This window comes from Nematostella vectensis, chromosome 13, assembly GCF_932526225.1.
Source record: "Nematostella vectensis chromosome 13, jaNemVect1.1, whole genome shotgun sequence".
NCBI classification, from domain to species: domain Eukaryota; kingdom Metazoa; phylum Cnidaria; class Anthozoa; order Actiniaria; family Edwardsiidae; genus Nematostella; species Nematostella vectensis.
This window is the reverse complement of record NC_064046.1, coordinates 6,319,999-6,342,797: the sequence shown is the minus strand read 5'-3', so window position 1 is coordinate 6,342,797 and position 22,799 is coordinate 6,319,999. Positions and strand designations below refer to the sequence as shown.

At 40.2% G+C, this 22,799-nt stretch overlaps 2 protein-coding genes across 4 annotated transcripts; one reads left to right on the top strand and one right to left on the bottom strand.

Moving 5' to 3' along the window:
* Window positions 1-789: 789 nt before the first annotated feature.
* On the bottom strand, window positions 790-8,838 carry LOC5517988. Of its 3 annotated transcripts, XM_032362598.2 has the most exons (9): window positions 8,731-8,838; window positions 7,750-8,231; window positions 5,667-5,936; window positions 4,288-4,406; window positions 3,748-3,828; window positions 2,737-3,318; window positions 2,009-2,083; window positions 1,905-1,935; window positions 1,287-1,423 (listed from the first exon to the last, which is right to left on the bottom strand). In XM_032362598.2, exons 2-8 carry the CDS (start codon window positions 8,141-8,143, stop codon window positions 1,924-1,926), a joined length of 1,533 nt encoding a protein of 510 aa, XP_032218489.2. In that variant the 5' UTR covers window positions 8,144-8,231; window positions 8,731-8,838; the 3' UTR covers window positions 1,287-1,423; window positions 1,905-1,923. The 3 variants fall into 3 exon arrangements, with proteins under 3 accessions (XP_032218487.2, XP_032218488.2, XP_032218489.2); XM_032362596.2 differs by lacking the exon at window positions 1,905-1,935 and having other exon boundaries at window positions 790-1,423; XM_032362597.2 differs by lacking the exons at window positions 1,905-1,935; window positions 8,731-8,838 and adding an exon at window positions 8,347-8,648 and having other exon boundaries at window positions 790-1,423.
* Window positions 8,839-14,765: 5,927 nt separating this feature from the next.
* LOC116601583 (uncharacterized protein K02A2.6) lies at window positions 14,766-16,192 on the top strand. The gene has a single exon (XM_048721158.1). The coding sequence runs from the start codon at window positions 14,776-14,778 to the stop codon at window positions 15,562-15,564; it is 789 nt and encodes a 262-aa protein (XP_048577115.1). The 5' UTR covers window positions 14,766-14,775; the 3' UTR covers window positions 15,565-16,192.
* The last annotated feature ends 6,607 nt before the right edge of the window (window positions 16,193-22,799 follow it).

Sequence of the window (22,799 nt, the reverse complement as noted above, 5' to 3'; positions counted from 1 at the left end):
GCGGAACTTATTTCACTGTGACTACTTCATGTAACCAAATTATAGTGTATCATAATAGTATGTCCAGGTCTCCCGGAGCATAATACTCTGGCAGGCAAGTAAAGAATGTCCGTAAAATCAGATACCGTCTTTTTTCAAATAATCGCTGGCTATACATGTATCACTTGACCATGTAAAAGTAAATAGCGTACGTTCATTTGAAAGAAAAATTTAAAATATACCGCCAAGGAAAGGAGGGCGGATGGTGAGTTTATAAAATGGTCCCAGGCGAGCACCAGGGTCGGACGGTGGACTCGGGCACTTCCTAAATGCATATCAATGAATGATAAAGAGTGTGTCCATGTGTGCAGTACGTGCACTGTACATAAACATCCATGAAAAGGGGTGTGTCCATGTACATGGATTCTAAAAAATCCTTTAGAAATGCAAAGCAAAGGCTGTACACGTAGGCTAACAAATTCCCCATAGTATCTATGGCATGTACTGTTGTACATGTTGTGGAATCAGGTGCACAACCGACGCGCTCTTGTTCTCATCACGTCCGGGAACTCGGTAGACCATTTATCACCTTGACCCCCCCTCCCCCACGTTATATAGTTTGGCACCCGAAAAGTTACAAGATTTATAAGAGCAAGTCGCCTTTGATGGTCCCTCAAAATGACTCCCAAAGGGGATCATTGAGATCCTTTCAATGAAAATACAGAAGATAAAGTACCAGAGTTTGTGTATGGTTAATTTGAAGTTTCCTTCCGATCGTTATATTTATAGATGTAAACAATTACAAAGGGGTGATCTATCGACGTTCTTTAATCAGTAATGAGACTGTAACAATGGTAGATCAGAGCAAGCAGAGAGTTCAATAATACAACAGAACTTATTCTGATGGCGGCTATTTACATAACTTAAACATAGCAAAGGTCTTTCAAGTATTTCATTTAATTTCAAAATAATCAGCTTTTCACATATTATATACAGCTTGTGGAGAGCTCAGACTTAACAAGACTAAGTAGTATCTACCGTGAAGCCGTCTTTAGTGTCAGTCTCAAATTCCTCACAACGTGGACTGATGGCTTTACACATCGACATCACTGACATCATTATCTTGATGTCACTATCTTTCGTATAATCATCGTTGTTGTCTAATTATCTAGTCATCATCAGCATCATCATCACCAGCATTGGTCATCATCAGCAATCAAAACAAAACTTTACCGAATATCTACTCAGTTTTCTTAGTTCTTCAGTTGGCACTAGAACGTGCCACATTAATGTCTGCTGATGTGAAAACTATGCATTATCTTTCCATAACCTGCATCTGTCGTGCACATATTGGAGATGAAATGACCGGTTGTCGCCCCTCTCTGACGTCACTCAGACTGTTGAGGTAAGCGCTTCTGCTTTCGGAGGTTTCAGTTCTTGATCGCTGAAGGAAAAAAAAGTATTGCCCAGTTAACACTGATTAAAATGTCTCTGTTCAGGGCCGTAGCAGGGGGTGGGGCACTGGGGGCACGTACCCCCCAGTAGGAGAGTGGCCGTGCCCCCAATATGATCGTAATGCTTCTGTATTGTGCCCCCCCCCCCAATATTTCGAGGTCTGCCACGGCACTGCTGTTGAAGGTATGAGCACAAAAAACTCTGATAATGGTCGTATGTTTCTCGAGAAAGGGAGACTGACTGTTTCTTGATTGAATCCTCGCCCAATAAACGTCCCTCGGTAAAAAATTAGTAAGCCTGTAATGCCTAGAAGCTTTTACAATTCTATCAAATTTTGCTGTTCTAAATATTTTTCTGTCGTTGTTTTAAAGTCCTTTCATATGAATTTTCTTTTCTACACTATAACAGAAAATGTGACACATAACCCCCACCACCACCATCCCAAAATACATTTATTACGTCGCACTCACGTGCGCAATGCTGGTGACGTCATCGACACATCTGGTGACGAAGACCAGAAGGAGTAGGTTAATAGAGACAGGCGGGATATTTTCAATAACAGATTATCACTTACACGTCTCCCATTCTTCCCTGGTGTCAATCTGCTTAGAATAGGCTCGGACTTGCGATTCTGCGCCTTTTGTTGTTTCTAGAGGATAAAAGATAGTCAAACAAAGGTTGGTATGTATTCTAGATAGATTAGTTCTCATTGTCCTCACAAGGACGCAAGTGACAACCGTTTGAAGCGGTCCGTATAGCGCAGATCAGAACACATGCGCACACATACTGACAAAGCGGTGAGCTGGTGTTATTTTTTCGAAAACTGAAAACAGCTAAACATCACTAAGCTTAATTAACCAGGAGGACGTTGGGGGGTCTAATTACAGCAATACCGAACACCATTTTCAATACAATACCGCATAAAAAAAGGAAATATCGCATACCGCACAGAAGGACGAGGTTTTGAAGATCATGCGCAACACACCGACATTTCCCAGTTTTCCCGCTAGATCATCCCGTACCACGGGCAAATCCCGGCTAGCCTAAATAATTATTTTTTTACCGCGATACCTCAGTGTTTCGAAATACCGCATCATCGCATGTCTTTTGCTCTTTTACCGCAATTTCGTGCCAAAAAAGGCCAATACCGCAAACCCCAACGACCCCTACCAGAACCATGTGCACATTGTTTTGAAAACCGCTGTTGCCTTTTTCGTTTCGATCAATTTTTTATGCCCCCCCCCCAAAAAAAAAAAAAAAAGAAAACATAAGCAAAGCATATAAAAATTGTTGAATACTTACTCTAGTTAGCCTTATGTTTCCTTGTTCCAGCAAGCTTGTCAAGAGTTTTTCAATCCCATCTACTTGCTGATTTTGAGTTTGCCTCCATTTCTGTAAGCTGGCAAGTCTTACAAGCTGATCTTTATCCAACTGCTTTTGTACTTGTTCCAACTGCTCTATCTTGGGAAACAATTTATTCTCCTGGTCACGCAGCTCATTGGTAAAATCAGAGAGTTGTTTAAGGCACCTTGAATTACCATCAAGCGGACCAACCTCCCCAATAAGCTTGATTAAAACCCTATACATCCGCTGCCAGCTGTCACTTTGAAACTCACAAGTCCTTAGAAGCTCAGATAAATCTGCAGATGATAAATTGTTTTCCTTAGTTTTGGTGGACAGTATTTGCTGTGGCAGCTCCTCTCTTGGGGATATATCGCAGTCACTATCATCACTACTTAGAGTAACTTTCTGAATTCTTTTCCTCAGTTGTGAAAGTTCGGCGGATACTCGTTTCAAACTTTCCTGTCGCCGTTGTTCCTTGGTTTTCTTGGAGTATCGAGCTGCTGTAATCATCCTTTCAAGAACTCGTTCATCGTCAACAATCTAATGCAAATATTCTTTGTTAGCTATTAGGGATACAGGTATGTACCCAGGGGGGAGGGGCACATATGTCTTTGGGTGCTTATATGACTCACAGGGGTACCCAACATATTTTGGGAGTTTGTCCATAGTATGGAAATGTTGCATTGGCTTCTACTGCTTGGGTGTAAATATTTTATGGGCATTTTCTGGGGGGTGATTTACCCGATGTACAAAATAAATACCTTTCAGTAAATTATAAAAAGGTGTAAAAAGGTGAAAAAGGCAAGTGAATAGTACAAAAAAATGAGGTTGAAAATCTTATGTATAAAATTTTTTGGCAGAACCCCCTTCCATCATGTTTTAAGTACACTTTTGGCAATAAAACTTGTTTATATGGAATATATATATTGTAAATTATTTAGAAGATATTCCAGGACTGATTACACATACCTTTTCAACTTTCCAGTTATCCCCATCGGTTATTTCCTTGACCAGATATTTTCTTCCCAGAATGTCCTCACAAAGAAGAACCTGGAAAAGTACAAGACATCAGCATTAGCCTGAGATTTGGCTATCCAATTTGTGTGTTCAGTGGTGTAACCAGGATTTTTAACAGGAGGGGACCAAAAAGGGACTTTCAAGGCATTTTCTCCTGTATTTTAGATAATGTCTCATACATTTACTGTATTTTTGGCTGGTAAAAGGGGGGGCGGGCCCCCTAGGCCACCCTCTGGCTACGCCCCTGGTGTTAGGCTGCCAAGAGGAGGTGTGCTTTCTTCTAGCTATGTGCCTGTTAGCCTAGTGCAAAAAGATGGTTGTTTTCTTTTATGGCAGTTTCAAGGAATGTCCATTTTACCCTTAGGTTTTTTGTCAGAAGTGATAGACGGTTTCACATGCAGGGTATGTATTTTTCCTATATCTAATTTATATATGACTGTTTGAAGCTGCATTAAGCCATACTGTAAGACTGCATATGTACTGAATACTTACAGGTTGAATGGTTTCTGGGTTCTCATGGTCAGTAGTGAGACTAACTCTAATGTTGAGGTTGAGGGGCTGATTGAGGGACCTTATTCCTTGGGCCTCAAGTGTAGATAGCCCTGCAAGCTCTGCAATAAGACCAGGGGAAAGTTTTTGAGGGAAAGTTAGTTTAAGTCCTGAAAAAAGGGATATTCGAGAAAAAGACTGGACAGAGACATTGAAGCAAGGGTGGCTAATAGAGTAAACAAACCATTAGAATAGCTAGTAGTGAATGTTCAGGTAAAAATAAAGGTTAATGGGGCACTTGTACGCTTGAAGAAAAAGAAGGAAATTTTAATAACACAAACAAGCGAAAAATATACCTGTTTACTTTATCCAAGTGGGACAAATAGAAAGGAGCCCATTTTCTGTGAAACAGATTATATGCAAAGGATCTAGTTGCTTTAAACTATGCGACTGAGCATGCTACAAAACCCAAAAGAAGTATTCTCAATCTATTTCCATCCACTCAATATAAGGTGTTCAAACCAAACTTTTGCATCTAAAAGTTATTCTGCATGATTAAATTCGACTTTGCTCATAAGTGGAACTTTTAGTTATGGGCCTGTAAAGCTAGAAAAACAAAAAAAATTCTTGAAGTACATTTTGATGACAAAGATCTGAAACAACAAGACAATGTCACATGGCTTTCAACTCACCCGCATTAGGAGGGTGCCACAAGATTTTGAACCTCATCACAAGCCTAATTTTTGTGAAAATGTTCATACATTCTTACCCTGGGTACCAGAGGCTCCGAGCTTCGTGGTGACAACAATTTGAGCAAAGCGAAAGAGCTCTTTTGCTTTACTCAAATCGTTGTCTCCGTGAAGCTTGGAGCCTCTGGTACCCAGGGTAATACATACTCTGTATTCACCAGGATTGGCTCTCTTGTTTGTTTTTTCACATATTTACTGTATTTCGCCCGATTTCACAAGATTTTTGTCCAAGTTAGGATAAAGCTATGATATAAAGTCCATCTGTACATAATAGTGTCAAAAATGTATCAAAATCAGCAATTAGCAAACCATATTCAACATAAACTTGACTTCAAACAAAAGAAAACCAAAACTGAGCCAGCTGCATGCATTATACTGTATATGCTAACCCTCCTCCTCTAGAAGAATGAAATGAGAACTGTGATATTTAACTTATACTTTAAAGAATAATGTCGTTCGACCACTCCTTTGTCATTATTTACAATTGGAAACCCATCGGTTTATTTACAAAAAGAAAAAAAAAACATTAAAATATACTCCCAAGATAGAAGTTGAATATCTGATTGCTTATATCTTATGGCTTGAATTAGCCAATGGACATGGATGTTTGCCACACAAAGGAGTATACATTACCTGCTAAGAAGTCAGCTATATCTTTACGTTTTGTTCTCAACAGAGCTTGTTCCAGACAACCAACAGTAGCGCCATGGCCTTGCTGTTGTTTCCATGCCAAAAGTAATTTTTGTCCTTTTTCTGCACTGTTGGGAATGTCTGCATCAATGTTCATCAACTTTGAATTGTTGATTCCTAAACAGGCACCTAATGTTTTCCAGCAACTACCAATATCCTCACGTAAATCAACTATGATCTCATCAGACACTATGGAGCTACGGATGTCAGGCACTGATAATCAAACAGAGAATACTTCATTAAAAACAATGACCTTCAATTAGGACAGATAATAACAAATAAATACCTATTTTCGAGATTAAAAAAGAAACAGATTAACTTTGTAGATTATTGGATAACTTACTCAAACATCCTGTTTATCCACGTTTTTATTTAGAATAGTGGATCAAATTGTTTTTACTTCAGGGTGTCTACAAAACGAAGACCTAAAACCTAATACCTAAAACCTGTGACCCCAAAAGCTACGACCCCCCCAAAAAAATTACAGTTATTATTTTGTTTCCCAAATGGCTACACAGCGCGAAAGTTTCATATGGAGGAAATATTCTCATGTGCGCGCCAATGAACTATTTTTAATCGTCGTTTGATTGTCCCATTAAAAATTGTAGTTGCACACATTTTTCAGACACGCTCCTTTGCCCGAAAAATTATCCCAAAAACTCTCCCGGTAACCTAACAGACCCGGCAATTACCGGTAATTTAGAAAAATGTCCCCAGAAAAGTTTTCGAAATCCCTAGCGAGGAAGAGTGTTTATCAAAACAAAGCTTTTGCCTAGCGTGCCGATACGGGTTCCCGACAAGTAAATTATAATTTCCAAACTTTATGAATAGATTGGCTAAATAGTTATTGAAATCCTAGTTTTGTCGATGTCTGTAGACAACTTGCACCCTAAAAATTGCTGTGGCATCGACATTTTTCGAAAGAAAGACAAGAACAAGTACATAAAGTCTCATTTTGTAGAAAAACTTCTAATAATTTCGCAAAGCTGTTTATATTTTTAGGCGCACTGTGACAGCTAAATGTCAAATCATTTGACAGAGATGAAACCTGATTGGTTGGAAGGAAATCTGATAAAATGATATAAGCCTTGATTGGCCCACTTTATACCGGGCAGTGGAATGGTTTTCTCTGTGATGAAAACTTTCTACAACTCGACACAACTAGAACATGGAGCGATTTCCCGTAAGTTAGCGGGCAATTAAGATTTTGGAAGAAACACCCGAAAATGTTTACCGGGTGACATTCCGGTTTCTGAGTTTATCGGCGTTTTAAGAAACGACCACAAGTAGTTCCCTTTTTCCCAATTAAAAAACAAATTGAATAAGCTTATTATCTCATAAGGATCACTGATTCCACGTGAAACTTCCACGCCGTGTAGCCATTTTGGGAAACAAGTTAGGCTAAATAATAACGGCAAAATTTTGGGGGTCGTTGCTTTTGGGGTCGTAGCTTTTGGGGTCACAGGTTTTAGGTTTTAGGTCTTCGTTTTGTAGACACCCTTTTACTTCATGCATTTTTGAAAAAAAAAAGATTTTCTGTTTTCCTTCAGAAACAGCATGGTTTAGAAGTCATTTCGGCAAAAGATATTGCATTTTGGTATCGAGAACAGAAGAATTTCGAGTTATAACATTGTTTATTGTTTTTGTATAAGTTTTCCGGAAGCAAAATTGCATACCGGAAGTATAGGTCCGCGTTGACAGCACAAAAACAGCTCATAAAATATGCATTATAAAAAGTGCTGATCAGTGAATTCATAGTTACTTAACTATGGTGAATTTTGATCGCGACTAACAACAACAAACACCGGTTATAAATAAAGAAATTTCTAAGACAAGGTTTTATATATAAAAATGTCTAACTTTAAGTACAAACAAAATAAAAACTTTTCTTGTGAAAGTTGTCCCTTTTTACGTCAAAAGTCGCACCAAATTTGTACATCAACAATGCATATTTTTCATGCAAAATATGACAATGCCTGATAACATAATATAACAGAGTTTAGATTTCTATTATTTGATTCTTTACCTGAAATAACCTCTCTATTTTCACGCTCTGCACTTGTTTCCTGCGCCGGTGTGGATTCTTTGCTTTCTCGTAGCTTTATACAAGCCTCACAACAAACACTCGACGGACCAGGTTCATCAACCCCCTGAAACCTTACACTCGGTTTCAGCGCTTTGAAACCACCACTTGAATCTGAAAAGGACTCTCTAAGGCTTTTCAGCTGCTTGGCCAAGTGTGACTCTCCTTCGGGAGGACATTCCTTTTCCGCCGCTTCGAGTTCTTCGTGCTCAAACATAGCGGCACTTATGGAAGAAAATTCATCGTCGATAAACGAATCAATGTCGAAATCCGCCTCAAGAGAATCTTCAGAATCCACAGATCCCTGTCCTTTTTGGAATTCCTCCTCTGTCGACATCCTTGAAAATAGATCAGACGGTCGGTTGTTCAATTAGAAAAGCAAATGTGAGCACATGGAATTGCCCGATTCGTCGCTCCTCGCTTTTCTAAAATAAAAATAAAAACACAACTTGTTAGAGTCAAGATCCGAAAAGGGTTACAAGAATATTAGAGGCTGTGGACATGATACTTCTGGCTTACATAGGAAGAAGCTTCACTTACGAGGTTACGCTGTTAAATAGCATTTAACCCCAACAAATCGTCACGTCCGCGTGTGCGTCGCGTATCGCCAAAATGGCGATTCCCAAATAACAATGATCTCGCAATGGCTTTTCTACTTGTAGACACTAGACATTTCGACCGATTTTATCAAAACTAGACTGTCTGCAATAGCCAACAATGTAGTTGATGTAAATGCAAATTCACAGATTCATGGTTGGTTTGGTGGAAATCTGGATTCGAACGCAACAGTTCCACCTCCTGTCAAAACACCGATTATGGTTGTAAATTGTTATATTTTGCTTGTATATATGATTATCAAATTTCTACAGTACTTGCTTGATCCAAGCAGTAATTGGCTACAATAGAATAAGGTCCAATACTTACCGATCTCCTGTTCCGAAGGGCGGAAAGGACTATCCCAGCTTTATTTTGCTGTCAAAAATTTATCCGGCTCGGTTGAGAAGAGACGGCGGCGGTCCGTACACAGGTCATGTATACGTCACTGCTGTTTATAGCACGTAGTTAGTTGCGTTACGTGTGCATGGCAAACGTGACCAGACATTTGCGAAAAAAAAAAAAACACCAATCTATTTTGTATTTTACAACATACAATTTTATTAGTTCGCTTAAAGGCTCCTTTACCATAACTTGTTTTTTTAGCCTAGACTTATCGGTCAAGGTCGAGACATAATTGATTCTACGAGTTCTAGAGTTTAAGGTTTTTTCAGTGGTTCATGTAGGTAAATGATTTAGTTTCCGATACCGCCCCATCTGCACGCCTCTCATATCCTTGCAAACAAACTTATTGATATGCTGGAATTCACAATAATGTTTTAAACACATATTTTGAAGTAGAAAGTAATTCCCTCCTGGGTGTGAGAGAGCTAAAATGACGTCTATTTATATCTGTTGTCTTGATTTGACCTTGAACTTCTCCTAAGAGTCGATATGAAGATTTAAAGCCAACGTGTTTTGAATACGTGTTTTGTTTTGAAGTTTTTTTTATACCCTGTGAGCAAAGCTTTCTCCTCTGTGACTCTTTGATCGTAGTCGTTCTCGTCTGAGTATGTCGCGTAGCTAAGTTGTTTACTTGCCCGGGCAAAACAAAAACAAAACACGCCGCGCTCACACCGAATCGCGAATAAACAGGCCAATGTAAAGAGAGATACAAGGGAAAAGCCTCTGCTAGCAGGGTATATTTTTCACTACCTGAGCGCGCTGCAAACACCGGTTTTAAACGCTCGCGCATGCACTGAAAATTTTATTTCAAAGTAGCGCGCTGTGTCAGAATTTTAAAATACTTTTTCCATTTTGATCATGACATGAAGAATATGGTTCTTTAGAAGTATAAATACCATGAAACACTTTTGGGATTTGTTTTTAAACTGCATAACAATTTCATCATGTGAGATCTGTGTGTCTAAGCAGGCCGACTGTGCACGCGCGGGCTTTGTTTCACTTCTGGTTCTGCGTTTTTGTGAAAAAAACTTTTATTTTCGCCAAACTATTTCAAAAAGCAATATTTTTTCAGTATTCCTTTTTTGAAAATCTCCTTTGAAGAGCCAAGCGTGGATTTAGCGTTTATCTAACAGAACATTATATCAAATAATCTGGATTTCAGGACCTTTGAAAAATCATTAAAGACTCATACCTCAATCATTTCTAAAACGCATGCTTGGCTTAATGCGCCCATCTCTCAAGATTCATAAAACGTATTCAATATTTATTTTCGAGCATGTTTTCCTTAAATATTTGTTTTTTCTGTATCTATGACGTCACAAGATGATGTCATGGGGTAACGTCATCAGAATAGTCAGCACACTTGTGGTGGTCAACTTGGCAAATATCAGACCCATATGACTTTCTACAAGGCTTTTATGCTATATTCAATTTTCTTTAGCAACAGAATGATGTCAGTACACCCTTAAGACATGTTTTTGCGGATATTAAATAGGCGAAAATAGAGGCATGTAAATTTCCTTGTTGTTAGAAAGATAGATGTCTTTATTTTACAACGGAAAAACGGTTTCAATGTCACATACATATGACATTGTTACCTATCTGATTTCATTATAATACGTGCAGCCCTTCTTTAAATCTTTTCTTTGCTTTTGGTATTGGTGAGACCGCAGCAGGTCCATATACTGTGTCGCAGTAATCTTACCCTGGTTCCAGAGCCTCGTGCGTCTCTCTATTTAGTGGCCACAACCTCGCTGACCTTTAAATAGAGAGACGTTCGAGGCTCTGGAACCAGGGCACAGTAATCTAGAACTGGCCTGATAGGCGATTTGTATATTGTATTTGCGGAGGCCGTACTGATGTTTTTCCTGATGCGACCAACTATTCTACCTGCCTTAGCGATAAGACTCTTTACATGTGCTTTTCAAGAAAGGGTTTCATCTAGAATTACCCAAAGATATTTATATTTATGTACTCTTTTGATTGGATTTTCATTAATTGAAACAGAAAAGTAGGCTGACGAAAATTTCGGGCTTGAACCGAACAGCACACACTCTGTTTTGCCTTGATGTGTAAAAAAATATTTATAGTGTTTAGTTCGTTAGTCCGAGCACTACTGATTGCACTAGAGTCCTTATCAGTAAAGCATATTACAGTGTTGTCCGCATACATCAAGATCTTTCATTTCTCGAGAACTGTGGGTAAATCGTTCACAAACAGCACAAACAACAGTGGGCCAAGGATTGAACTTGAGGCACGCCGAAGGAAATGGAACATGGGTATGAGATCTCTCTTGCATAGCCGACAACCTGCTCGTGGTTACTTAGATAGTGCCTGAACCAGTCGATTTCAGAGTTCTTAAGGCCGTACGCTACCAGCTTTTAAAGTAAGGTGTCGTGGTCCACCGAGTTCAATCCCTTACGCATATCTATAAATACTACCCCTGTTAGAAAGCCTTGATCCATTCCTCTCCTGATGAAGTCCGAGAAAGCTAACACAGCTGTTTCAGTGTAATGCTGTTTCTTGAAAGCACACTGAAAAGGGCTCAGCAGCTTGTGCGCAACCAGAAAACTATAGAGCTAATAATGGACGGCCTTTTCGAGGATCTTGGACACCGCTGAAAGGACGGAAATGGGACGATAATTGTAAATGTCAGTGGATACACCCTTCTTAAAAATAGGGGTCCACCTCCTTGCGATAGCGATGCATGATGTATGTCAGGGGCTTTACAATAACTTCGCTAGCACCAGACGCGGGGAGATGTTATTTATCCGCTAGTTTTCTCTTCCTTTAGACGGTTGATGGACTCAAGGACAAATGCCTCCCTCACCGGTTGGAACTTAAAGTCGGGTATTAAACGATCAAATCTAATCGAAAACCCCGCACGTCTCTGCATAGTGATAGTTGTAACACAACCAGTGACTGACATGTATTGCGTGACTTTGTACTTGGGTACAAACTTGTACGATTCGCACGAGTATCATAATAAACCCTCCAGTTCACGAAACTCGACATGGCTGTCAGTAGCGGGATCTTCTAGAAGTCACAGACTGGAAGGAGAAAGAAAAACGTGAGTTTATTCCAATCGTTCTTTGGTACAAGCCAGCGAAATGAGCGATTTGATCGGATTTGAAACTGCCAAAATAGACTGGACCACGAGCCCCGACATTGAATTGAAGTTCAAACGTTTTCGCCAGAAATGTGAATTATTATTTGACGGGCCGCTAAAACAGAGGTCGGAGGAACAGAAGTGTAGATATTTACTCCTCTGGACGGGAGATTATGGCCTTGACTTGTTTAATACATGGAATTTGAGCACAGAAGAGGCGAACAAATTGGCCGAATATTGGAAGCGTTTCGAAGAGCACGTGAAACCACAATCCAACCACTTACTAAATCGATTTTACCTAAGATCCCTGAAACAAAACAACAGGCCGCTAGACGAATTCCTCACTGAGGCAAAGCTACTTATCCAGAATAGTGGTTTTCCCACCGACTTACACGATGAGCTAATGCGAGATTCTCTTGTTTTTGGAGCCGACTCCGACGCGGTACGAAAGAAGTGCATCGCCGAAGGAAATTCCCTCTCCTTCAAGAGAGCCAGGGAAATCGCCCACACTGAGGAGGCGACACGGCTACAAATGAACGCCATGAGCAACCCCCAGAATCAGATAGAGGTAAACATCATCCAGAACAACAACAAAGCTAGAAAGCAACGAAAAGGTAAAACCACCCCAGTAAATAGATCCAACAAGAAGCCTGGTGATGAAAAGGGCGCATCCGCTCAGCACCACACACCAGATAAATGTTGAAGATGTGGAAATACACCCTACAAAAAGGGACAGAAATGCCCAGCTATTGATTCAGAGTGCTTTGCCTGCCACAAAACTGGACATTTTCAGCACATGTGCTTCACACCCAAAAAAAATTTGTCCATTCACTTGATGATGAAAATTGTGATGAAAGAGTTTTCTTAGGAACTCTAGTGGCAGAAACCAGCACTAATGAAAATAGCCCAAGCGGAATTGAAAGCATCTTCCAGCTAGAAAACCGCAACCGTGTAACGACGGAATTGCAGTTCACTTCCAAACCACACCACAAGAATACCACTTCTATTGTATTTAGAATCGATACTGGCGCAGAACTCAATGTCATTGCAAAGAAGGACATTGAGTGCCTATTCCCGGAAAAAAAAGACAGCTGGAGAAACCTGGCTGCAAAATCATATCCTACGGTGGACATGAAATCTCGAACCTGGGGCAGTGTCAATTGTATGTGCACCACAAGAGTCAAGTTAAAGAAATAACATTCAATGTTACTGAAGTATCAGGTCCTGCCATAATTGGCTGCAAGACATGTGATGATCTCGAGCTGGTGAAGTACAACCTTAACCTTGACAAAGCCCCCAAGGCCCAATCCCATAGTCAACATGACAACATGCACACCTCACTCACAAAGGGAAAATTAGTGAACAGCTACAAAGATCGCTTTGAGGGACTGGGAGCAGAACCTGCTATCCACCCACCCAGGTCGGTACCAGTCCACCTCCGTGAATTGTACAAGCAAGAAATCGACAAGATGCTTGAAGGTATCATAGAACCTGTGGACACACCCACAGACTGGGTGAAGATGCTTGAAGGTATCATAGAACCTGTGGACACACCCACAGACTGGGTGAATAGCATTGTGTTGACAGAGACAACCAATGACAAGGGGGAGATCACAAAGATCCGAGTCTGCCTGGACCCCCGGGACTTGAATAAGTGGATCAAGAGAGAACACCACTACACCAAGACGGTTGACGAAGTAGTGACACAACTATGTGACGCCAAGTACTTCACCTTGATCGATGCAAAGAAAGGGTACTGGCACGTTCCCCTGGACAACGGAAGTTCATACCTCACAACGTTTGGAACACCATTTGGAAGGTTCAAGTTTTCCAGACTCCCATTTGGACTGGTAGTATCGCAGGATATTTTCCAACGACAACTCGGTTCAGCCCTTGAAGGCCTGAATGGCGTGACCGGCATTGCCGATGACATATTCGTGTATGGGTCCACTGAAGAGGAGCATGACCGAAACCTGACAGACCTCATGGAGAGAGTCCAAGAGAAGGGGATTGTGTTCAATGCTGAAAAGCTTCAGTTCAAGTGCAATGAAGTTAGTTTTTTCGGACACACATGGAGTCCGGAAGGGGTCCGCCCAGACAACAAGAAAGTGTCTGCGATCCTAGACATGGAAGAACCCAAAGACACTAAGAACCTTCAGAGCTTCTTAGGCTTAGTCAACTACCTCACAAGGTATTCAGGGCAACTTGCCACCTTGACAGCACCCTTACGAGAGCTCACAAAGAAGGAAAGTGTATTCTTATGGGGACCCGAACACGATGAAGCATTCAAGAAGGTGAAGGAAGAGATATCATCCCTAGGAGTACTTCGATATTTCGACCCTAAGGAAGAGACAGTCATACAGACAGATGCATCTCTGAAAGGTGTTGGCGCTGTCCTCCTACAAGGTGGACAACCTGTCTGCTACGCGTCCAAGGCGCTCACAGAGACTGAGCAGAACTATAGTAACATAGAGCGCGAGGCTCTCGGGGTAGTATGGGGACTAGAGAGGTTCCACTACTTCATTTATGGAAAGCAATGTACAGTTAACACTGACCACAACCTCACGTCCTGCTCGTTTACAGAGGTCCGTATTGCGGGCACTCAAGTCCGACGTCACTATAAAGTATGTCAAGGGGTCTGATGTCCCAATTGCTGATGCACTATCCAGACTGTCACCTCAACCGGCACCGCCCAAGGGACAGCTACCCCAGTTGAGTATCCACCAGGTGACTGACACACTGGCAGCCTCACCAGCAAAATTGCAGCAAATCAGAGACCTGACCACTAGTGACCCAACCCTAAGCCAACTCAGAGACACCATCTGCAAAGGATAGCCAGAGTCTAGAGAAAAGTGCCCAGTATGCTCTATGATTACTGGAATTTCAGAGAAGAATTGACAATAGAAGATGGCCTTGTCCTCAAGGGAGAGAGGATTGTTATAAAACCTACCCTGAGACCAGAGATCTTGGATACCCTACACAAGGGACACCTGGGCCAGGAGAAGTGCCTCTTGAGAGCCCGCACCACTGTGTTTTGGCCAGGAATCACCAAGGATGTTGTAAACCTTGTGAAGACCTGCGAGTCATGTCAAAAGCACCAACGACACAACCAGAAGCAACCAATATTACAGCTAGAGCCACCGAGTTACCCCTGGCAAAAGGTGAGCTCTGACCTATTCGACTACAAAGGGAAAACATACTTGCTTGTAGCAGACCAGTACAGTAAGTTCCCGATATTCAGAAAGTTAGGAAGTGCCGTGGGGAGCACCACCTCACTTGTTGTTATCAACCACTTGAAGAGCATATTCTCAGAGCATGGTATCCCAGCACAACTGCTCTCAGATGGAGGACCACAGTATAGCTCAAAGGAGTTTGAGGACTTTGTAACCACCTATGGTATTGAGCACACTCTAAGCTCACCGCATTACGCACAATCAAATGACTTCGGTGAACGAATGGTACAGACGGTAAAACAAATCCTGACGAAATGCGAAGAGAAAAATGAAGACCCTTACCTTGGTCTACTGCCCTACCGGACAACACCAGTTGACCATAACCTGAAGTCGCCAGCTGAGCTTCTGACAAACCGGAAGTTCAGAACAACACTTCCAATGGCACAGAGGGCACACCAGAGATGGGAGCGATGTTAAGGAAACCCTCTACAGACGCCAGACAACCCAGGAACAGAATTACAACCGCACTGCAGGACCAAGTCTGACACCATTTGAACCTGGACAGCCTGTACGTATGTTCGACCACCACTCAAAGACATGGCAAAAGGCTACAGTATTCAAGCCTGCTAAGGAGCCGCGCTCGTACATAGTGCGTAACCAGGAAACTGAAGGAGTGTATCGCCGCACAAGGTCTCAGCTAAGACCTCATCACCACTTCGCGCCAGATGAAAGTCTTACTGCCCCGACTCCTGATGTTCCTACACCGCTCGACATCCCAGATGCCCCAACCCATGCGATTGGTCCAACAGCTACTGGATACACCACAAGATCTGGGAGACCAGTTAGAGCCCCAGACAGATTGGACATTTAAATGAACACTGATCACACGTTATATGTTAATAGAGATTTATTATCGTTGATGTTGTTAAACTCTTTGAACATTATAAAGAGGGGGATGTAACACAACCAGTGACTGACATGTATTGCGTGACTTTCGCGCCATAGTTATTCATTATGTTAATTTATGCATGTAGTTTGTACATGTGTGTACAAACTTGTACGATTCGCACGAGTATCATAATAAACCCTCTAGTTCACGAAACTCGACAATAGTTTTAAGGGTTTGCTTAAAGCAATTAAAACTGTTTGCAATCTTCTAGTCACTGCAAAGCTGGCCGTCAATAGAAATGTTTTTAGTAGTTGTCGACTTCTTTTCCCTGGGAGGATTGTATTCATTCGTCCTCCAGAATGCCTTGGCATTGTTGTTGTCCTCCATTCGCTGTTAAAAATGTTGATGATCAAAATGCGACGTTCTTTTACGGACAGGACTTTAGATACTTTTAGTGTGGGTTAGATGGCGCATAAAAAAATCGAAAAATCCCCTTTCTTCTAATTTATGCAAAATTTGCATGCATACTTCAAAATAAACATCGAAAAAGCAGAGCCGCATAGCTTGCAGGCGGTACTCGGTGTTATTATTGCAGAAAACCCTCTCCGTTCGGTGTTCGGGCGCCATTTTGTATTATAAATAAGCCGCGTGGTTCCTGGGGGCGTCCGTTTTTGCGCTCGCCCCCAGGAACCAACGCGGCTTAAAATACAAGATGACACCCGATCAACGAACGAACAGAGAGGGTTTTTCGTGATGATAACCAGAACAACGAGTACCGCCAGCAAGCAGGCTAGGGCCGCAGCTGTTGAAAACAGTGTTTTGAATAACAGAGATGCTTTGGATTTGTTTTCTACAACAACAACACCAAACAATGCGATAAAAAAAATCAAAAACAGCGCGCGCTCGTAAAAATAACAAAACCTGAAAAATATTTTTCCTCAAAATGTTACAAACTTCAGTGCGCGTCCTTGTTTAACTTTAAATATCCCAAATCGAGTGAAAACGGCCGGGACTTCTGACTATGCCGCCATTTTGTTTTGAAGATAAGCATTTGATAATTTATGCTTTACCTCAAGAAATCCTGGGTGTGAAGGAGTCACGTGACCCAAATGACAGGAAAGGTATTGGGCCCTCTATCAGGCGCCAAACGTTTCAAAATTCATTTTCGCACAATAGTATCAATTTGCAAATCAAGTTATGCCAAACTATCCGTGCAACTATTAAATAATCATTTCAAGTATACAAATTCACAAGAGTATGCAAAAAACTTTGCTAGTAAGTAAAGATTCCGTGAGTTTACAAATTCCATGCAAGTATGAAAAAAGCCATGCAAGTATACAAAAAAATCCATGCAAGTACAAAATCCATGCAAGTATACAAAATCCATGCAAGTATAAAAAATCTATGCAAGTATAAAAAAATCCATGCAAGTATACAAAATCCATGCAAGTATAAAAAAATCCATGCAAGTATAAAAAAATCCATGCAAGTATAAAAAAATCCATGCAAGTATAAAATAATCCATGCAAGTATAAAATAATCCATGCAAGTATACAAAATCCATGCAAGTATACAAAAATCCATGCAAGTATACAAAAATCCATGCAAGTATACAAAATCCATGCAAGTATAAAATAATCCATGCAAGTATACAAAATCCATGCAAGTATACAAAAATCCATGCAAGTATACAAAAATCCATGCAAGTATACAAAATCCATGCAAGTATAAAAAAATCCATGCAAGTATAAAAAAATCCATGAAAGTATAAAAAAATCCATGCAAGTATAAAATAATCCATGCAAGTATAAAATAATCCATGCAAGTATACAAAATCCATGCAAGTATACAAAAATCCATGCAAGTATACAAAAATCCATGCAAGTATACAAAAATCCATGCAAGTATAAAAAAATCCATGCAAGTATAAAAAAATCCATGCAAGTATACAAAATCCATGCAAGTATACAAAATCCATGCAAGTAATAGCCGGCTCTCATTCGGGGATATTCGGAAATGTATTTTGTTTTCGGTGCGCTCACAGGATTCTCAATATTTGAAAACAAAACATTTCCGAGCCCAAAAATTCGAATACTTTCCAAAAATGGAAAACTCTCGGCAAATAATCAAATGGGATTTAGAGTAATGAACTCTATAATGGGCTGTAGAGGGCACGCTTGACTTGGTTTATCTTGTCGCGTTAGACTCTATTTCGTCAGCTCATTAGCCAAATACCTCCACTCTTACTTCATTCTCCTCATCAACACTCACTAGCTATTTCCTTCAACATCCTAGTTCCTCATTTTACATTTTGCCTACCTTGCCGCATTACACCACATTTTTATCCACGCTATACACCTATTTGCACTATCACAAACTTTCACACCCTTATTATCCCTCTTGTCATCTCCCTCTGCACTGTCACATTGCACCACTGACCGTCAAATATTACACAATATATACCTATCACGTCCTCATGTATACACCCCCCGCTGGTCACCACTCAACACAATTTACACTACATCTCCCCACACACCACCATAAATCACTATCATTGCTATATTACACTCTTTATAACGCTCATGCGCACACTACTGTCTTGTTAGCCTAGATCCTACATAAACATTCACCCGCTATCTTTACCTACATAAACATTCACCCGCTATCTTTATCTACAGCCCAACTGTCACCTTTACGTAATTGCATTGACTCATATTGCCTACCACAACCTTTCCATTTATGCACTAGTCATTTGAAACCCCCACCCCCATGGTCCCGGGGAAGTGTGGGGTTAACATGGGGGTTTAGAGCACTTTTGAACGAGAATCTGTCCCGAGGAGGTGGGAAAATTTACAGTTTTTGACTCTAAGACTCGTCCCCACCCTGGGGGAGTGAGGCGGCTAGCGTCTACGGGATCCCTGTGGTATATTTTCCCGCTCTTTGGGTGAGACCACGAGACTTCTGGCGATCCAGCGACGTGATCGTTTCTAGGTTTTTTCTCAGGAGCGAAAAGGTATTTAAAAGTTCAGCAATTCAATTTATTAGCTATCTTATAGGCTTGTGAATATCTTGTACTTTCTTGTTGTCAAATTAAAGCCGCATTTGCACCAGTTCACTTCCGGAGGTCCGACGGAAACCTCAACCGTTAAAAGACAAAAGAATCTAGTAGAATCCGAGATATTTAACATGCCATCCGCTCTAAATTATCAATCACATCCTTGAATAAACTTGCAATATGCACACTGCTTTCAATATTTTGATATATTTTTCGCGTTTCCCATTAAAAATCATCGGAGATTGTAACGAAATCGACCGGAAGTAAACTGGTGACAATTTAAGTTCTTTTATCTAGCTTCATTTCTGTTTGAATATTATTTTTAACTTCCGAACTGGCAACACCTGTTGGCTTGGCATTTTGAAAACTTAATTACTTATCACAAATTATTCTCCCCTATATTCATAGTCGCTGCTCTGTAAATTTTTGACAAACGATACAATCCCTCCAGGATTTGATAGATACACAAAACGAATGCGAAAGAGTTTAGCTATTTCACAAAAAGGTCTGAATGGATAATCAAGTCATTTGAATGCCATGCTATTGTTTTCTTCGTAGATGAAAGCACTAGTACAATTTCACACCAATTTTTTTTTCCTCTGCACTTCTTTACTTCGTTCGCGACTTGTTTTTATCCTTTTTGCTGCTCTTCAAGGCTCATGATCACAATTGTGTGTCCTGTTTTCTGTTAATTTATCTAATGTTCAGTTATCTAAATGTTATATGAATAATTGAACGAGAAGACGTCGGGGAGACGGTGAATTTGGAGTTTATTCAAGATGCATCATGCAGACTCCTAAAAGTTCTTTTTCTCTGGAATTCGGTGAGATAGAATACCTAGGTATTCTCAGAGTCTATGTTATGTATTTTAATACAAGAAGGCCTTTATTTTTCTTTGATAACATTTTTAGATGAATGAATTTATGCTGTTGTGTTATAATTTGCGAATCAGCAGTGAAAACTTTTACTGGGGATGTTGATCCCAGAGCCTAAAATCACGCACTTGATGCATTTCAATGTCCCAGAAACGGTTGATTGGCTCTAGCGCACTCTACGGAAGATCATTTTTACAGCGTTCGTAAAAAAGGAAGGTATTATCGGTCAAAAAGATTTCCAAAACATCCTTTGCCGGATCACATTGCTCAAGATGTGATCGCGCGTAAGACTCATGTTGCTAGGAAACGTGAGTGCTAACCAATCAGAGACGAATTTATAAATAACTGCTTGTTCTAAAAAATAGTTTTTACGGACGTCATTATTGGAACATACCCTAATACGGGGGACTCATTCTCTAACATCATGGTCTCTTGCCTGAATTTTATTTCTAATTTGTAACTTAAGCTACAAGCTTGTGGCTCAGAAAAAAAGAAACTTTAAGAAACCAGAAGTTATAATGTCAATAACTTTATGAAATGCCATGCAAAATTAATAATATTCCAAATGTATATAAATTCCAGGAAATGAAAAGCTTGGGATCAAATGAGAGAAAAAAAGTCTTAAATGAAGATGGAACTAAAATTGACAGTGATTACATATCTTTACTTGAGACAAACACTGTTCTCATCTTCTGTTCTCATGAAAAAGAATGGGTTGCGGAAAATATAAAGTCATGATAACATGAGTATGACTCATCCCAAAATATATTGTCTAGCCCTTTGTGTATGGCACAAAAATAGTGTGTAAATGTGTAAAATAATGTTGTTTGCAAATGAGCTAAATTAACAATAGGCCGAAATTGATGGCATGTAATCCAAATAATCGCATGCAAAAGGTTATGGATAACCATTTCTTTTTTATGCCTTGCTCAGGCGCGTACCCAAGATTGACTGAGGGGGGGGGGGGGCGTAGTCATAGGTATCATATGGAAAAAGCATAGTAATTTATAAGGAATGACCCACTTTTTGGCCGCCAAGGGGGTGCATGTTCACCCTGCGCACCCCCTCTGGGTACCCCCCTGTTTGCATTCCAAAGTTAACTTATTAAAGGAAGTCAAAAATCAGCATCTGTCACCCTATTCATAACTGATATTTTTTGGTAACATGCTACTGTAGGTCAAAATAGTTAGGGCTCGGATATCATGCATCATTAATTTGAACACAATTGCACACAGAACCTTCCTTCTGGGGAGGCAATTTTCAGAGGAAAATCCATTTTTTTATGATGCTAACACAGAGTTTTGCTGGATTTTGTGTGTGTGTGATATATACCAATTCAATCATGAATTATTGCAATTAATCCCCCCCCAAAAAAAAAAAAAACCAAGAGGGAAAAAGAAAAGAAAACCGTTTTAAAGGCTTGTTTAATTGAATGAAAATTATTTTTTGGTAGATTTACAATATTATTTTCTATACAGAAAAGTTTGATCACATTTTACTTGAAGAAGAAAAATAAAATTGGGATTAGACTTGCCATGTGTGTAGCAGGTCAATGATTAAGATATAACCAGGCATCTCGGCTTGAAAATAAATCTCTATTCAGCCAAAAAAAAAAACATTCAGACACTAACAAACCTGTGTTTGTGATTTGTGGAGCTTTGATGGTATATGTTTGCGATGATAGTACTGTATTGTTTACCTAAACCTTTTATTCATTTCAGAATGAATCTACGGCAAGTGACTGGGAAAAAGTGTCTGTGGCTATTAGCGTAAATGATGTCAAATGATGTCAAAGTTCTTAACAGCACTCTTCCATACCACAAGAAAATGAACGATGCTACTTTTGACCTTTGTCTAGATAACCCCAGCTTGTTGGGAAATAAGAAGGAGGTAATGGATCTTTGCCGCCAAAAACTCCACGCTACAAAAAAAAACGCTCAAGATCCAAAGCGTTCGGCCAAACCTCAGATCAGAGATCAGATAAGAAAATAAGAATGACAGAGCAACTGAGAGTAAAACGGATTGAGGAGCTAACAGAAGAGATAAAAAGTGCAGAAAACAGAACAAGGCTTTTGCAAATGCAATGCATTTGGGATGAGCAGACAAAGCAGTATATGCGGGCTACAACAACAGAAGAGGAGATTACAAAAGTCAAAAGAGAAAAAGGAAGTACGAAGAGGAGTTGGTGCTCATACAGAGAAAAGACGCCAAATCTAAAACATATAAGAGCAGGAAGCAATCAGCCACTCATCAGAAGCTTCATCCTCAGAAAGTTCGTTCAAGACATTAGAAACCTTTTGGTCAAGAACTTCAACAGCTGTAAAAAAAAACAACCAGGAAACAAGAAAGTACAGAGAAAGAGAAAAAGAAGTCTGCAGAAATGGATCGCCAAGCTACGGAAGACGAAGTGACCACATTGTGAAGAAAAAGAAAAACGTGTAATCCAAGTTTCACCAAAAGAGAATAGCGATGTCTCAAAAGGTGGTGGTGATGGAAGCAATTTGCCTTTTTTGTGAATAAGGACACTCCTACTAGGAGTCTGATGTTGTTGAACGTTATGCAGTCCATTTAAGTAGCAGTTTGTCAGATATCGCCAAATACAAGCTCGATGATGGTGTTTATATTTTCTTGGTTAATAACATGACCCTTGGGGAAGTTGTTATAGCCAGAAGAATGTGATCCAGATAATACTGATGCTCTGAAAGATACAACAGCCAATTCCGCTCCTTCAATAGACAGTCTTTTGGTTATACTCAGAAATAGTAATCTAAACTGGTTCTCTTTTGTTGCTTAGCTAAAGAACCTTTTGCCAGGCAACAATCTTGAACTTTTAAACCAGATTCTCCTAGATGTTGCAGATTCAATTCCTACAAGTGACCTTACAAGGGAAGAG